This window comes from Rattus norvegicus, chromosome 5 (assembly GCF_036323735.1).
Source record: "Rattus norvegicus strain BN/NHsdMcwi chromosome 5, GRCr8, whole genome shotgun sequence".
Taxonomy (NCBI): Eukaryota; Metazoa; Chordata; class Mammalia; order Rodentia; family Muridae; genus Rattus; species Rattus norvegicus.
This window is the reverse complement of record NC_086023.1, coordinates 63,088,568-63,104,906: the sequence shown is the minus strand read 5'-3', so window position 1 is coordinate 63,104,906 and position 16,339 is coordinate 63,088,568. Positions and strand designations below refer to the sequence as shown.

Below are 16,339 nucleotides of genomic sequence, written 5' to 3'. Positions count from 1 at the left end.
GTGTGTCCGCAGAACATTCCACCCGAACGCAGAGTGTGCCTTCTCAGCACCTCACAGAACTTTCTCTAAACCGAACACATCCTCGGTCAACAAAGCAAGTCTCAACAGATACCAGGAAACTGAAATCACTCCCTGCATTCCGCCTGACGACCATGGATTAAAGCTGGACATCAACAACAACAGAGACAATAGAAAGCCTACAAACTCATGGAAACTGGACAATTCACTGCTGAATAAAAAAGGGGGGGAGTGGTCAAGACAAATTAGGAAAGAAATTGAAGACTTTAGAGAACTGGATGAAAACGAATACATATCACACACAAACTTGAGGGGGACGAAGAGGGTGGTTCAGAGGCAAGCCCATAGCACAAAGGCCTGCATAAAAAGGGGGTGGAGGGGAACTCATACTAGGAACTTAATAGCACAACTGAAAGTTCTAGAACAAAAAGAAGAAATAACAGCCAAAAGGAGTAGAAGGCAAGAAATAATCAAATTTCAGGACCGAAATTAGTAAAACCAAAAATTAAATTAGTTAGTAAAATTAAAAAAAAAATCAATGAAACAAAGATGGTTCTTTGAGAAAAATCACTAAGATTGACAAATCCTTAGCCAAATTAACTAAGAGGTGGAGAAAGAAGATCCACGTTCAAGTTAGAGATGAAAAGGGGAGTGGGGCATAAGTGCTGGGGAGATGGCTCAGAGGTTAAGAGCACTGACTACTCTGCCAGAGGTCCTGAGTTCAATTCCCAGCAACCACATGGTGGCTCACAACCATCTGTGATGGGATCTCTTCTGGTGTGTCTGAAGACAGCTACAGTGTACTCACAATACAAAAATAAATAAATAAATAAATAAATAAATAAATAAATAAATAAATCTTTAAAAGAATAGAAAGAAGAAGAAAAGAAAGTGGGGGCATAAAACAACATTCACTAAGGAAGTCCAGAGAATCACAAGGGAAAACATTTTCTCCTCTGTGGTCCCATCCTCTTGATGACTCTAGCTTGTGGTAAAGTTGAGAGAAAATTAACCGGCATAGACTGTCTCCAGGATGACCTGGAACTCAAGGTCCACTTCACACCATGGAATGCTACTGGGTGCCACCCAGTAAGGCACTTACATTTAGTTATAGATCACCTCAGGTGGGACATAAGCCTGAGTCAGTACGGGACCGTGGAGATGATCACTTACCGCTGAAAGGGAGGGTTGTATTTATAACAAGCAGATCGTTAGCCGGGATCCCTCTGGGGGTCCCTGAACACTGAAAACATAAACGTGCACCCTTTGTAAGCAGAAGCATATTCTCTGTCCTAACAGCTTACCTGAATGTGATTTAATTTTCCTTCAATCTAAGGAGCTTAAGGTTTCTAAATATGGCGAACTTTGCGGTTGCTAAGGACCCCTAGTAAGTCTTGGTGTCCTCATTGCTTTGTTCAGAGGAATGCATTGGCAGATGTCCTGAAATCACCTGTGTGGAAACCGAGTGGAAAGGACAGTGGAATTCACGTTGTGGATGCTGTCCGTACAGTGCGCATTCAGAAGCTCAGTAGAAACTTTTTTTAAATTGAAAATAAAATCACTGAGTTCAGTCATCCATCAAGAACAGGGAAGTGGCCCTCAGGTGCCAGCTATCCTCCTACTTCAAAACTAGTGTCCAGGAACACAGGAACAATTCAGAGCCTCTCTTTCCCTCCCTTTCGAAGAGGCGGGGCTTGAGAGTTAGTCTGGACCGCAGGTGCTTACTAATGACCACTTCATGGTAGCTAACCCAAGAGGACAGACGGCTGCTCAGTGAGTCTGACCACACCTCAGGAAACGGCTGTGCCACAGGATGGAAACACACATGCCTCTCCACAGGGAGCAGAGCCACGCAGGACCTCATGTGAGTAGCTCAGGCCACCCCTGCATCCCCTAGAGCGCGGTGGCTTTGCTGTCAGAGACACGGGCCGTCGAAGGAGGAAGGGAGCTTTAGTTTTAAATCTGTCCCATCTACTGTTTCTTAAATGTCTTTCCTCTTGCTCACCCTGGCTCGAAGCTGTATGTTTAGTCACTGTATAGCTGTGGGGAGTCTCTGTCATCATCCCGTTTTGTTTTTGTTTTTGTTTTTGTTTTTTGTATTTCCAAATGCAGAGGTTAAAACAAACTCTTCCCTTCCGATGCCTTTGGCTCTTATCAGATTAGAAAGGGTTTGGTTTTGTCTTTTGAATTCTTCACTTCATAAATACTGTTTCTTTCCAAAAGGTACAGTGTTTGATGTAACTTCATTTTGCTTTTGAAACATGACCCACAGACCCGCCTTAATTGATATCGGCCGCGGCTGAGTTATTGAATGACCATATGGGGCCCGAGCGGTTTCTTTGTGTTAATTAGTATCTAAGTCAAAATTGCCAGGTTTATCTATATTTAGATCACCACACGGTACAGTGTATCAATACGTGGTATGTTTAAGCTAAGCATTGACTGAAGGACACCAGCAGCTGTATGTTCTAGGGCAGCAGTGCCTTTAATCGAACGTCTCGGTGTGAGAAGATCACCTACAGTTAAGGAACGCTTCTAAGAACTTGTCGGGGGGCGGGGGAGGTATGAGACAAGCAGGCCCAGGAGGAAGAGGAAGGAAGAGAGTGTGGGAGGGGCTGGGCCAAACTCCACGGCACACGGAAAGATTTGTCTTTATGAAGTTCATAACTCTGCCTCTTGAATCTGTGCCAGCTTGGTTTTTTTTAAAAAGTAAATAAATCAGACAAAAGTTTTAAAAAGAACCTTTTCAGTTAGGTGGTGCTGTTCATGCCGTACAGTTTAGGTCGGCAGTGCAGTGGTGAGTGCAATTGCCTTCCCTCAGAGTCTACAGCTAACTGACCAAGCTAGTGAGGCCCAATTCTGATTTGCCTTTGGTGAAAAGGTATTATTTTTATTGTTTAGCAGTTAAATTCAAGTTTAGACTATTGGAGCTTCCGGCTAAAACGAAGCTGTTATTTTCTGCCCTCAGGTCTTCTGTGAGATCTAGTTATTGTACTTACAAGGACAACAGTCACTCTGAGCGAGTGCTCTGCATCTTTTTAAGTCTCCTAAGGTTTATTGCCTACAGAATATGAGAGAGCAAGGACAGAGAGGAACCGAATGTGTCCCTCAAGTTGTTGGATAGACAGAAGGCCATTCACCGGGAGCTGTGGTTGAGGAGGACAGCCAGGTTTATGAGGTCAAAGAAATCTTTATTTGGGCCAGTTTGACTTGAGGTGTCTGGGAGCAGCTGGCTAGTGAGTGAGCCTGGAGGAAGACGCCTCGGCTTGATTTTCAGATCTAGAATAATTTTACATGATGGCTAAGCCACTCAAGCGAATGAGGTCAAGCGTGAGTATTAAAATGACGTGTATAGGAAACTAGATACATAATCCTGGGAGCCAACTTTCGCACCGGGATTTGAGGCAGTGTAGTGGCTAGAGGTTAGAGAGACAGACCGGAAGGCAAGTGTCCTGGAAGCCCAGGAAATGGAGTGTTTCCAGAATGAGGTGGAGGTTGTGGTTGCAGTCCCAGCATTTAGAAGGGAGAGGCAGGAGGATTGGAGTTTAAGTCATCCTTGACTCCGTAGTGAGTTTCAGGCCTATATGGCACTCTGTCTCAAAAAGAAAAAAAAAAGTTTCGTAAACTTTAAAGTAAAGAAAACGTCAAATGAAGAGACGCTAGAGGGAAGGAAAAGCAGTGCTGGGGCTGCGGAAGGAGCGAGCCTGAGTAAGAAAGACGTTCACGTCCAGAAAAGCTTCCCAGAGGAAGGCATCCACTTTCATAGAACTCCCCACCTTATTCAATTCAATTTCATAATGAACTACTGAGGCCCAGACAGTAACATATGTAACAAACAAAAAAACAGTCAGCCTTTGGTATCCACAGGGGGATTGGTTCCAGGAAGCCTCAAGGGCATCAAAAACCTGTGGACATTCAAGCCCCTTACAGGAGACGAGGGTGTTTTCCTACAGTGATAGCCTTCACACGTCGCCTGCATAGTTAAATCCCCTCTCAGTCACCCACAACACGCAGCACAACGGAAACACCGCATCCTGCTTAGGCTGGGTTAACTACCAAGCAAGCAACAAGAACAGAAGCCATGCGATTCAGGGCAGACACAGATTTTCTGGATATTCCTGCCGATAACTCCTTAAACCCGTGGATGTGGAACTTGCAAGTATAGAAGCGTATTTTATAAAAAAAGAGTTGACCACAAGTAACACTAAGGAGGAGTCAGGAGAAAAAAATGAGACGGTAAAAAGTATAGTCTGACATTTATCCTGTAGGTAAAAAAATCACGAAGTTGGCTTTCCCGTGGTGAGATGTATTCACCGCACTCCAAGATTTCCCCAAACTTGACTGGAAAACACCAGTAACAAACGAAAACAAAACCCCCAGACAGAGAGTGGTGCCTTGGACTGAGAGTGAGCAGTATCTTTAAAAAGCAAAAAGCCAAAACCAAAAACCAGATATTAGGTACTGAATCAATCATGCCCATGACAAGCCTGTATTTGTAACCTATGCGTTCCTCTACGTCCTGAACCTCATGGAAACCTCCTAAGATTCCACAGACTCATTAGATCCAAAGCTAGAGCACCATCTCCCACCTACAGCTCATTCTCTCTGTCTCTGCTTAGGGTAGGATAACAGCTTGCCAACCACCCACATATTGAGGCAGGAACTTCCGTCCCTCACTACGGTTTCTGCCATCTGCGCCTATCCATTCTGTCTCCACATCCTCTCAGTTCCACTGTCAGGATTCATCTTCTCCCTCCCTCCTCTTTCCTTCCCACTTCTCACCCTCTTGAGTCAGGCTCTCACACGGTCCTGGAACTCACCAGGACTTCCTGCATCCATTTCCCAACTGCTTGGATAACAAGTGTGTGCCATCATGTCTGACAGGATTCTCTTCCTTAATTCCCGTTCCCGTCCCTTGGAGATGTTATTTTCCTCTAGTCCCTCCTCTTCCTAATCCATCCCCCATAATTCCAAATGCCACCTCAAATACGGAGAGGAGCATGTCTGGCTTTCTGAGTGTGTGATGCTATGCATGGCCCTTGCTGACCTGGCCTTCCAGGTACATATCGCAATTATCTATCTTACAGCAACAATGGATTTCTCCTTGTTCCTCTGGCTCATTACCACTTTTCACACTTGATCGTTATTAAAAACTTGGCAGTAAAGAGTACTATGGGGCCAGCTAGATGGCTCAGTGGGTAAAATTTCTGCTCTATAAGCCCAACAGTCTGAGTTTCATTCTCCAGATCTCACAACGGAAGGAGAGAATCAATTCCCCAAAAGTGTCCTCTGACGTACACGTGTGTGTCATAGCATGTATGAGTGCACACATACACATGCACACACCATGACAATCATTTTTGTTTTTTAGGAAAGGATATTTAAGCCTAGGTGGTGGAGGATGACCAATGAGGGGGCGTCGATTACAGAGTGATGTGGACCGTGGGGAAAACCAGAGATGTCCAGGACCACCCTTAACTGACACAGTCTTTACTGCCCGCATTTCTTACATAAGTAGTGATTCCAGGAACTATCAGAGAGAAGCACACAGAGCTAACTTAAAGGAATCTAAAATCTGATTAAGAACTGTGTCACGGGTGAGGAGGTAGCTAGTATGACTTGATCTCTCAGAACGTTAACTGTAATGTTTATCATCACAGTCAAAAATGTATCCGTTCAAAAACGCCCAGGAGCTAACAGACACAAAATGGGCACTCAAGCCAAATGCTAAAGAAATTCAGTGGAGGGAGGATTGTCTTGGTGTGGAGAGTTCGGATTAAGTTTCAGAACAGATAGGACTTGAAATTCAAGTAAGGCACAAGAAGCTCAGACGAGGCTAGCTAGGTCTTGCAAATGTTCAACACAAACACGGGAAACAAAGAAGAAAGTGTTCAGGACAGAGGAACTAAGGCTGGGGTGTAGTTCGGTAAAGTGCTTGTCTAGCGCTCACAAAGCCCCGTGCTCAATCCCCCAGCCCCACATTAACCTAAGCATAGGGATGGTGTAATTCCCAGCACTGGGGAGGTGAGGCAGGGGGATTAAATTTTCAAAGTTGTCCTCTGCTGTAGGGTGGGTGTGAGGCTAGCCTGGTATCCATGAGATGCTAGAGAGAGGAAGGAGCAGGGAATGAAGAGAGGGGAGGTGGAGGGAGGGGAGAGAAGACAAGAGAGCAGAGGAGAGGAGCAGAGAGGCCAGGAGAGGAGATGCTGTAAACAAGGCTTTACCCACGGAGGTCGAAATGGAAAGCTTAAGAATAAAAGAAGCTCTGAAGACAGAGAAAACCATGGACGAGTGCTCACAACATGACAGTGCTCACATTCAGGGACAGGACAAGAGGCAAAGAGGAAGAGGAAAAGAAATGGAAGAAACGATTTGAAACATAGAATTGATATTATCCCAGTGGGGGAAAGGAAGACACAGAACTGGGTTGAGGCCTTATGCTCATGCCAAGGCCTCAGAGATGTTAGCCTTAAGCATACATCTCTTCTTGTTGCTTTGTTTGAGATGGAGTCTTAACGACATAGCCCAGGCTAGTCTTGAGCTCCTGGCCAATATCATGCGGATGTTAAGCAGCCCATTTGAACCACTAGGCACCGTATCCCATCCTTGTCATCCAGCATTCAAGGACTGGGGTGAAAGGCAATTTGTTTGATGACAATTTAGGAGACAGAGTTGAGGTCAACCAGGACTGCACAGCCAGACCCCATAGGACCTTTCCTTCATCCTTAGCTCACTAACTAATATGGCTTGGGCGCTCCAGCAGGACAATGGATTAACATGTGGCATTTATACAACAAGCATGGGTTATCCCTTCACCAGGAGTTGTGGACCAACAGCAGATTATTTCCTTGGCCTTTGTCAGGAACCCAGGAAGTTTCTCCGAAGGTTCCTTGCTGGTTGAGTTCTGTTGACTATAGCTAAGTACCAGGAAGTCCAACGGAAAAAACTTTTATAACTTTCAGTGGGACATTATTTTAGAGAACAACTATGTTGACCCAACTTTTTATTAAAGGCAAACTAGTTTCTCTCCCCACACTTTTCCGGGATTTGTGCCAGTTCCTGAACTTTTATTAACCAGGGATGGCTGAGTGCTTCCTGGTTTACATTGGTGAAACAATTTATCCCCTAGTCCACAGTGAAACAATTTATCTCCCTAGTCCACAGTGAAAGCTACATTTTAAAACCTCAATAAAGCACAACCTTCTATAGTAACAAACGCAGCAAGTCGGATTTATGTTTGCCTTCTGTATTGTGCGGGTCTCTTCTATAGCTGGCAACATTAGCAGAGTCAGCTTGCCATCACAGACCTCTGAAAAGCATGCTAACTGGTAACTGCAGCTATGAAGAGTCATTTAACTGCTCTGAAATATGAGTCTCAAAACGGGTCCCTTTGCCATTAGTACCTTAACCAGTCTCTTGTTAGCCTATCTTTTAACCTTAAACTAAAGTTCACTCATACACTTTAGGATGTTTCTGGATTCTTTCAGACAATGTAATCTCGTGTGTGTGCGTGTGTGTGTGTGTGTGTGTGTGTGTGTGTGTGTGTGTGTGTGTGAAGGCCCACTTGCACATTGTAGCTGTGTATAGAGGTCAGAGATCGCCCTCAAGTGCTGTTCATGTTGTCCTGTTTTAGGCAGTCTCTCACTGATCTTTAACTCCCCTGAATAAGCTACAAGGTCAGACAATGCAATCTTAATCCTTATGGTTTTCCTAGGGCAAAAAAAAAATTGCTTCCTCGTGTAAGACAGCCACATAAGGCAAAGTTAGTGTAGGAGCCATTCTGTATTCTGAGTGCTACAGGACGTTTCTAGAACAAGCACTCTAACACCAATGAGAGCAGAAAAGAGGAGGTGTCATGGGGGGACTGAAGCCAGGGCAGCTCCTGAAAGGCCCAGGACAGGGTCCTGCTTGTGTTCTCATTTTATACTCGAACACCACAAGCTAAGAGGAGCAAGCAAGCAAGATTGGTCAGGTGAAGAGCAATCGACCCATTGTTTCAGCTGCTCTTCCGGGTCATTCATGATGTTCCAGGTCAAAAGTGAAGTTATACTTGGTGAAAAGCCATGCCAACAACGTCAACAAGTCAGTTTCTGTATTTTGTCTTTTTTATACCTTATTCTGCTTCATGGGGAGGTTAGAAGCAACAGAGTGTACAGCATGCTTTACCCTTCACACTCTAGGCACCCTGTCAATCAAAAATATTGTAAGTGAGAACAACTAAATGAAGAATGTTTACTATGTATCCATATGGTTGCTCACTGTAGCCCAGGCTGTCCTCAAACCTGTTTCTTTTCTTCCTGAGGGCTGGGATTCCAGATAGACCTAATCTGCCATCTAGCTGATTTGATCTCTCCCTCTCCCTCTCCCTCTCCCTCTCCCTCTCCCTCTCCCTCTCCCTCTCCCTCTCCCTCTCCCTCTCCCTCTCCCTCTCCCTCTCCCTCCCCATTCTCTCTTCCCCTTCCCCCTTTCCCTCCCCCTTCCCTACCCCTCACCCCATTGCCTTTTTCATGAATCAAAGCAGAGACAGAGAATATATGACAACATCTCTGCCTCCCTTGGGGCCCCTTCCAAACAACATGGCAGACACACAAACGCTCTCTCCAGTCTCACTTATACTCAGTCCTGAGTCACGGTCGACACAGTTTTCCAAGCAGCCATCTGCAGTGACTTGGAGTTGGGGACCAAAGTCATAAATCTGGGGGTTCTCCCTGACCTTCAGCTTTGTTGTTTCTTCTTGTCGAATGACTGCCAGGAAAAGGCATCTGAAGACAAAGAGGATCTATCCTGATGCTAAAAGTGGAGAGACAGCAGAGCCGAGAAGACAGCACAGTAGCGGAGTACTGGTATTGCAAAAACGCAGAAAATAGGGGCGGAGGCAGGGGAAAAGTCCAACTTCTAAATAGACTGAAGCCAGAAAGCTGTTCGTGATCCCAGATAAGCCAGGCACTGGATTCTGTCCTCATGCTATACCTGTCCTGCCTCTGAGGTAATATCTGTGTCTGTGGGTATTTTATATTATTTCTGGCTAGTGTGAAGGGCGATGTTTCCCTCATTTCTTGCTCAGCCTGTTTATCATTGGTATAAAAGAGGGCTACTGACTTTTTAAAGTTAATTTTGTATCCAGTCACTTTGCTGAGGGTGCTTATCAGCTGTAGGGGTTTGGTACAAATTTTGGGGTCACTTATCTATCATATCACCTGCAAATAGTGATGCTTCAATTTCTTGTCCAATTTGTTTCCCCTTGATCTCCTTCAGTTGTCTTGTTGTAGCTAAGACTTCAAGTATTATATTGGATAGATATGGAGAGAGTAGACAGCCTTGTCTTATTCCTGATTTTAGTGGAAGTCTTGCTGGGAGAGTGTTCACAAGCCAAGAAGTTTTGTCAAGCTCCACGAGGAAATAACAAGGAAATGGCTTCTCTCCTTCAGCCTCCAAAGGGCGGATACCCTGCTACTGCCTGTATATTGGTTCTGTACATACCCCTGACCTCCGGAAACATAAGATAAAGGAAGTAAAAGAGCATTACAGCAATGGTAGGAGGCTAGCAAACCATTTACTGTCTGGCATTGGGAGTTTATGTCCAGATTCACATCCTTATTAGTACTTGATGGCTGCCTGTGGCTCTCAAATGTATCATACTCCAAATGCAATCTTTTAACTTTCCTTCCCAAACCTGTTCATCAGTCTATCCGAGTCACCCTAGAAAGTGCCACAGACACCCAGCCAATTGCTAAAAACAGAAACTGGGAAGTCATTATTTCTTCCTCATAACCAGTCAATAATAAGTTTCATCACTCTTACATCTAAATGAATTGCATATCCCCTTCAGTGGAATTTTCACTGACAGCAATTCTCGACTCTCTACTAATCCATTCTCCACCCAGCAGCCAAGATGGTGTTTAGAAAAGACATGTGATGTGAAATGTGTTGGAAAGGGATGTGTTAGCTGAGCATACATGAATGGTGACTTGGTCAACTTACAAATCGATGGTTGCTCTGACCTCAGACAGAAGGGTAGACAATGTCACCTCTGTGTACAAAACCACTCCCTATCTGTCCTTCCAGGATGAGGTGAACTTTGCTGGATCCAACAAGGCTACACGAATGCCATGTAAACCAGAGCTTCATCCTTGACTGAAATAGACTGCAAGCTGTAAAAGTCTAATGGGGTTCACATTTAGCCTATAGCAAGAAACCCCAATGGAGTGTTAGATTGTTTAAATAGTATCCCTTAGGGACGCTACTGGATTGAGCCTCTGGAAGCTGAGGCAGGAAGACTAATATGGGTTTGAGACTAGACTGGGCTACACAGTGAATCCCATGCCAGTTTCAGCTAGGTACAGTGTAAGATCCTGTCTCAAAACAAACAAACAAACAAACAAAAAAACCTAAACAAATAGATTTGAAAGTTCCACTTGTGGCTTTCTGCTGTTGTCTGAGACATGGGGGTAGCTATCTTGTTGAGAATGCCATCTGGCTTCTTATGCTCTTGCATAAGGGGTGGTAAATGCACCCCTGTCAGGAGGCTCGCCACCACCTGGAACTTCAGCTCCAGGATACCTGATGCCCCCCTTTGGATTCCATGGCATGTGCATTCTAATGCATGCATACCCTTCCCCATATACATAATAAAAATAAGCTAAAATAAAATCTTTTTTAAAAAAAAATCCAAACACTTCATCAGGAGCTAGCTGCACAGACCTCTCTCCCCTCTTCCTGGGTCTTGGAGCTACAATCAGTCTGGAGATATTCTAGAGACGTCTGTGTCCCTCAATCTACCAGACTATTGAAACAATCGACTCAAAGAAACTGGAATCCCCCCCGCCCCAAGAATCTCATGCTCAGAGAAAGAAAAGGCAGAATTGTGGTACTGGAAAGAGACTCCACACGGGACTGACAATTTGCTACTGCCACTTTACTGGAGAAGTTGGAGTCCAGGCAGTACTGGATAGGCTACAGCTTGACCTGGACTGTTTAGATGTGCTCGTCTCCAACTCTCTATATTTTAACCTAAAATTTGATCTCCCCAAATGAACCCGGGGGATCTTTGGATATTTCTGTCTCTCTTCCCAATACGGCCACATTGAATTAACCTCCGTTTTCTGCTTTTTAGCTAGTAACTTGTTTGTTCTCGTTAACTTATGGAGGACAGGTGACAGAACCTGGCCTCTAGGGCACAAACTGTGACGCCCAAGTTCGGTAACAAACTTGCCTAGATCCCTGGAGTGGCTGGCAACTCGGAGTTGACAGTTACGCTCAGTTAGCATGTGTATTGCCACTCTATGCTCCGGTAGAGCCTGGTCGCAGGGATGGCAAAAAAATTGCAGGATCCACTCTAGGACCACAAACACAGAGTTGCCTTGGAGCTTGGTCCACGAGATGGCTCTCCGCTTGGGTGCAACGCTAAAACAACCATCTCGTGGGAGAACTCGGGCTTCATTGTGGGCTCTGCTAAAGGAGAGAACACCCACAGGCGAAAAGTAGGCTCAGGAAACCGAGTGGATGTCACTACCAGAGGTGACACGACAGCGGAAGGCTCTCTACACGACCAGCCAACAGAAATACGCCAAGGAGGGGCGGGGGCGGAGCCCGAGCTGGAGCGATCGACGGTTCGGCGCTCCGCAAGAGCCGTGTGTGGGTGTTGCGAATGCAGGAGCAATGGCTTGTGCTGGATCGAGCGCCGAGTCGTCGAGCGGCGCCGGGTAGCGGAAGCCGCGGGGTGCGCTTGCCGGGGCCTGCCCCGTGGACCCGCTGGACCCGAGCCTGCAGAGTGCCGAGGTGGCGCCGGAGGGAACTAACCCGGCGGAGGCCACGAGTCAGTCGGTGACTCACGAGCATCGTGCCAGGCTCTGACACCATCGCTGCAGTTGTGGGCCTCGCGCTGTGTGCCCGGGTTCTGCACCGCAGGGCGCCTCTGCTGTCCCGGTGCGTTGCTCCGGCGTGGGATCCCGGAGCTGTCAGGCTCAGCGCGAGGGTGAATGGGGACCGGGGCGTGCAAAGGTAGGCCTGGCCAGGCTCCAGCCCATCCGTGCGGGCAGCAGACAGCACGGCCCTGGGTACCCGAGCAGAGGCGTGAGATACCTGCGAGGGCCCACCACTGCCTAGGGTGGAGAGGGTTTGCACTGAGGGACGTTTCAGAGACCCGCCCAACTCTGACCGTCTGGACTCTCGGTGTCCTTGGAAATTTGATAGACGTTTATATCCATCCCTGAACAGGCTTGTAAAATTGTTAGAGCAAGGGCTAGGCTTTGCTCCTCGATAGGAGGGGTGTGGTGGCGGGGAAAGGTTTAACAGTAAAGATAATGGTTTAGCCCAACTGTAAAGGCTCTGAAACGAACAGCAAACTGAATTATTATAGCTGGGCAGCAGGGTTCGGAGAATTCTGTGCAGCCCTACCCTTTTTATTGCGGCGAGTTCCATCCGTTCTGAGTGAAAGGAAGGAGTGTCCCAAGTTCTCCGGAAAGGTTTGCACACGTGGATGTTTGTGAAATGTATACACAAGGTAGAAGGTGTGTAAGGGCAGTGACCTGCGTGTAGGAAGGTCATCTAGACCTGGGTTTGAAGTTGTGTCAGTCATTAACTAGCTGTGATTTAGAGCGAGTGGATTTTTTTTTTTTCAATACCTCAGTGTCCCTGTCTGTATGGTGGAGTGAAGGAGGACGCTTAGAACGCCATGTTAGCCAAGTGCTGGTGAAAGCGCTTAGCAAATGTTTACTTTACTATTGTTTTCTCTGCTGGGGACTACTTGCACAAGTGTACTTATACTTTCTCGTGGTTGGGACATTCATTTATTCTTTTGCAGCGTTCTTAAAGCACAGTTGGGTTGAATGTAGTATGTGAGTGTTGCCATTTCTTGGAGCCGGGGATGTTGCTGCTGGTGGTGGTATAACGCTGAAAACTTGACTTGATTTTGGGTGCTCAGAACCCAGTAAAATCAGTCCTATAGTTCAAGCAGCTGTAATCCCAGTCATCCGAAGCCTTGGGACTTTGGGAGGGGGCAGGGAGACAACAGAGAGCCTGTTTCCAACAAGGTGAAAGTGTAGCAGCGAGCTGGTGAGGTGGGTCTGTGAGACAGGCATAGAATCGATAGAAGACTCAAAGGCAGAGAAAGTGAAACGTTCTACTGAAGCAAGCTGACAGCTCCTGTTGGGTGGGATGGGTCCCAGACTTGGGAGTTCTGACAGGTGGACTCTGGGTGAGGCATTTTATAAAATCCATGCGTCGGTCTTCAAGTCCATCTTCGCATCAGTCATCTGTCTTCCCATTTCCCTTATTGTCAGGTCCTCCAGTCCAAGTGTTTGCCCCGGGCAGCCTTCTTTCCTTTCTGCTGTTTGTTTGTTTGGGTGTTTGCTGTTGTGTTCCTTTCAATCTCACCCACCCACCACCCACCCCCGCCAAGTCTTACGGAAGCAAGCCCCTCCACTCCTTATCTCTACCCCATTTCTAACTCCCTCAGCTGGGCAGACCAATACTAGAGCTTGCCATCCGGCCTCCACTTTTACCCATGCAGACAGCCATTTCAGCTCCTGTGCTCAAAACCGTTTGCATTTTGCAATGTTTGGGGCCTCAGCCTTTTGCATGGGAATCCACAGTATGCACTGTCAAATATAGATACAGTTGATCAATTTTCGTTTTTGTCCAACATTTCGCTATATAAAGAAGCACATTTTATCTTGCTTTGCATTGTGCTTTATGAAACCTAAATTCCCTTTAAATGGTTTAAGTCCATTTTGTCACATTCCCTATCCCAGATTGACAATAAAGATGCTGGTCACTATCTTCAGTATAAAATGTGCTTTTAGTGGTTCAGGCCTTTAATCCCTGAGGCCAGGAAGCAGAACAGGCAGATCTCAGTGAGTTCGAGGCCAGCCTGGTCTACAGAGAGAGTTCCAGAACAGCCAAGGCTACATTGAGAGACTCTGTCTCACAAATACAAACCAAACAACAAAACAGAAGTCCCTTTTGGAATGTTTTATGCAGAGCAAATAACAACTTGTTAAAGATTCTGAGTTCTGATGCTCCTGTTTGTGAAAGCAAAATGGTTGGGGTCTGTGTGTTGTAGGCCCTCTTCCCCAGTGTCAGCCCCCAAATCAAGAACGAGACTGTTTCTGCGCCTGTCTCTGCCTTCTTTGCAGAGCCTAACATTCGGGAAGGGCTTGCCTTCATGGCACTCATAACCCTTCATTTATTGTAAAGCTGATAACTTGCAACCATGGTTTGATATTCTATTGGCTTTAAATTTGTCCGTGTTCCTACTTAATTCAGAAACATAATATTTAAAAACTAAAGAATGTAGCAACGGTTTGTAAAATGTTTTCCATTGCATAATATACATTATATATATATTTATAAATAAATATGTATATATAGGAGGATGGTGCATTCCTATAATTCCTGCATTTCTGAGGCTTAAGGCAGGAGGATGGCCATGAGTTAGGAGCTTATGTAATGAATGTCAGACCAGGCCAGCCAGGGAGGGCTACAGAAGGCTCAAAACACAAAACACCAACAAAAACAAAACAGAAGAACAAAACCAAAACCCATAAATAAGCCCAAATAACAAATGTTGAGGACAAGGCAAGGAGAAAAGATGGAAAGGAAAAGAAAGAGAAGGAAACCAAACTGGTGCTGGGAGCCTCTAAGGAGAGTCATGCGACTGAGAGCTCAGCCTGGCACGCTCTGTTGAGATGTGTGGTGACTTCTTTATCTGAAGTCGTGGGGCTATACCACCCAATCATGAATTTATGTATTTATCAGCTTATCTGCTTGTTTATTTACTGGAACAGGATCTTACCATAGGACTCTGGCTGGCCTGGAACTTGCATGTAGACCAAGCTGGTCCGGAACTCACAGAGATCTGCCTGCCTCTGCCTCCTGAGTGCTAGGATTAAAGGCTTGTGCCACACCATGCCCACTATGAAAGAATCAGCTGTGTGTGGATCTTTTTTTTTTAATTTTTTATTCTTCTCTCATACATTACATCCCAGCTGCAGCTTCCCTCCCTCTCCTCCCACACTCCTCACCTCCCCTCTCCCCGGGATCCACCCTCCTCTTCCTCTGGAATAGTTTTTAAAATTCAAGAAACACTCCTCTTTAAATGTTCTAAGATTTAATTTATTTCCCTAAAAATGCTTTGACTTTAAAAACAACAACAACAACAAAAAGGACACTCGTGCTTTTACAGTTTATACCACTGGCTTCCTGGGGTTCATTGGAACAAGAGTTTAGTATAACTTGGCAAACACAGAGAACCAGAAGAGAGAGAGCTCACTGTTGTGTAAAATAAAATAGAAGGTGACCAACTGCCAGTCATTTGCTCTGCCTCACCCAGCAAATTAAATGTCACCGGCAGTTTAGTCAGCCCACGTTCGGTCAGCGGAGGGAGGATTCTGTGCAAGAACACTTGAGACAGCTGATACGGAAGAGCAGTTTCGTCTTCAATCATTGAGCAGTGCTTTGCCTCTGCACAACACTCATTTGGTATCTTACAAGAGGTTTCCCCGGGTAGAGTTAGCCTCTTCTGGGTGTTGTGCTTTCAGAATGGGTCTTGTCGAGGGACTGTTTGCACGGTCAGGGAGCTCCACACTGAAGGACACAAACAGTTGCTTTCGATGGTGTGCGCACTGCAGAAGACTCCTGACAGGCTTCTCTAGTGAGCTTCAGAGTACGACTCTATCACATTCTTACCCAAGCTGCTCAGATTCTTAATTCACGTTCCAAATATCGATGTACTTCCTTAAACCCACTAAGCTCAGAGTCCAAGGAGGGGAAGCTTAACATCGCTATTGGGAAGCTTAAAATGTTCCATAAAACAAATCCCTCCCCTATCCCTTCCCCTCCCCTCTTATCTCTTTGCCCCTTTCTCCTGTCATGTCTCCCCAGACTGACTTCCAACTCAAGATCTTCAGAGCCTTCTGCCCCAGCCCTCTGAGTGCTGGGATTACACGATAAGCTGCTTGTAGGGACAAACTCCACAAAGCAGCTTCTCTCGTCCTAATTTTAGACTTCGTGAATGAAGGGTGTGGTGTGAGAGCAGATGGGAAGATATGTGGGCAGAGGAGTTACACTAAAGGGTTTTTGTGTATGGGGTAGGGCGGCAGTGCCAAGAGGAAGGTGGCGTCTATGAGGGATGGGGTGAGAAGCACCTGGGGTTTATGGGAATCCTTCCCAGAAGAGGTGACACTTGGCTGACTTCTGAAGCCTGGGTAGGCGTCTGGGCAAGAGGGGAAGGAAGTGTTAGGTAGAGGTGCCTAGATCTATGAATGGCATAGACCACTAGTGAAACCACAGGCTCTCTGAACTATGAAGTTGGAAGCGTCAC

The 16,339-nt window shown here is 46.0% G+C and overlaps 1 protein-coding gene across 7 annotated transcripts in view; it reads left to right on the top strand.

The window, feature by feature from the left end:
* Positions 1-1,586: 1,586 nt before the first annotated feature.
* The window catches only part of Gne (glucosamine (UDP-N-acetyl)-2-epimerase/N-acetylmannosamine kinase), a 40,368-nt gene continuing 25,615 nt past the window's right edge, over positions 1,587-16,339 (top strand). Inside the window, exon 1 of one of the 7 annotated variants that reach the window (XM_006238006.5) lies at positions 1,587-1,882. In XM_006238006.5, coding sequence (XP_006238068.1) covers positions 1,832-1,882 — 51 coding nt within the window. In that variant the 5' untranslated portion in view covers positions 1,587-1,831. Of the gene's footprint in view, positions 1,883-8,896; positions 9,005-11,140; positions 12,528-16,339 lie in introns of those variants that run through there. The other 6 variants (XM_063287060.1, XM_006238008.3, XM_039109125.2 and 3 more) reach the window with 6 other exon arrangements.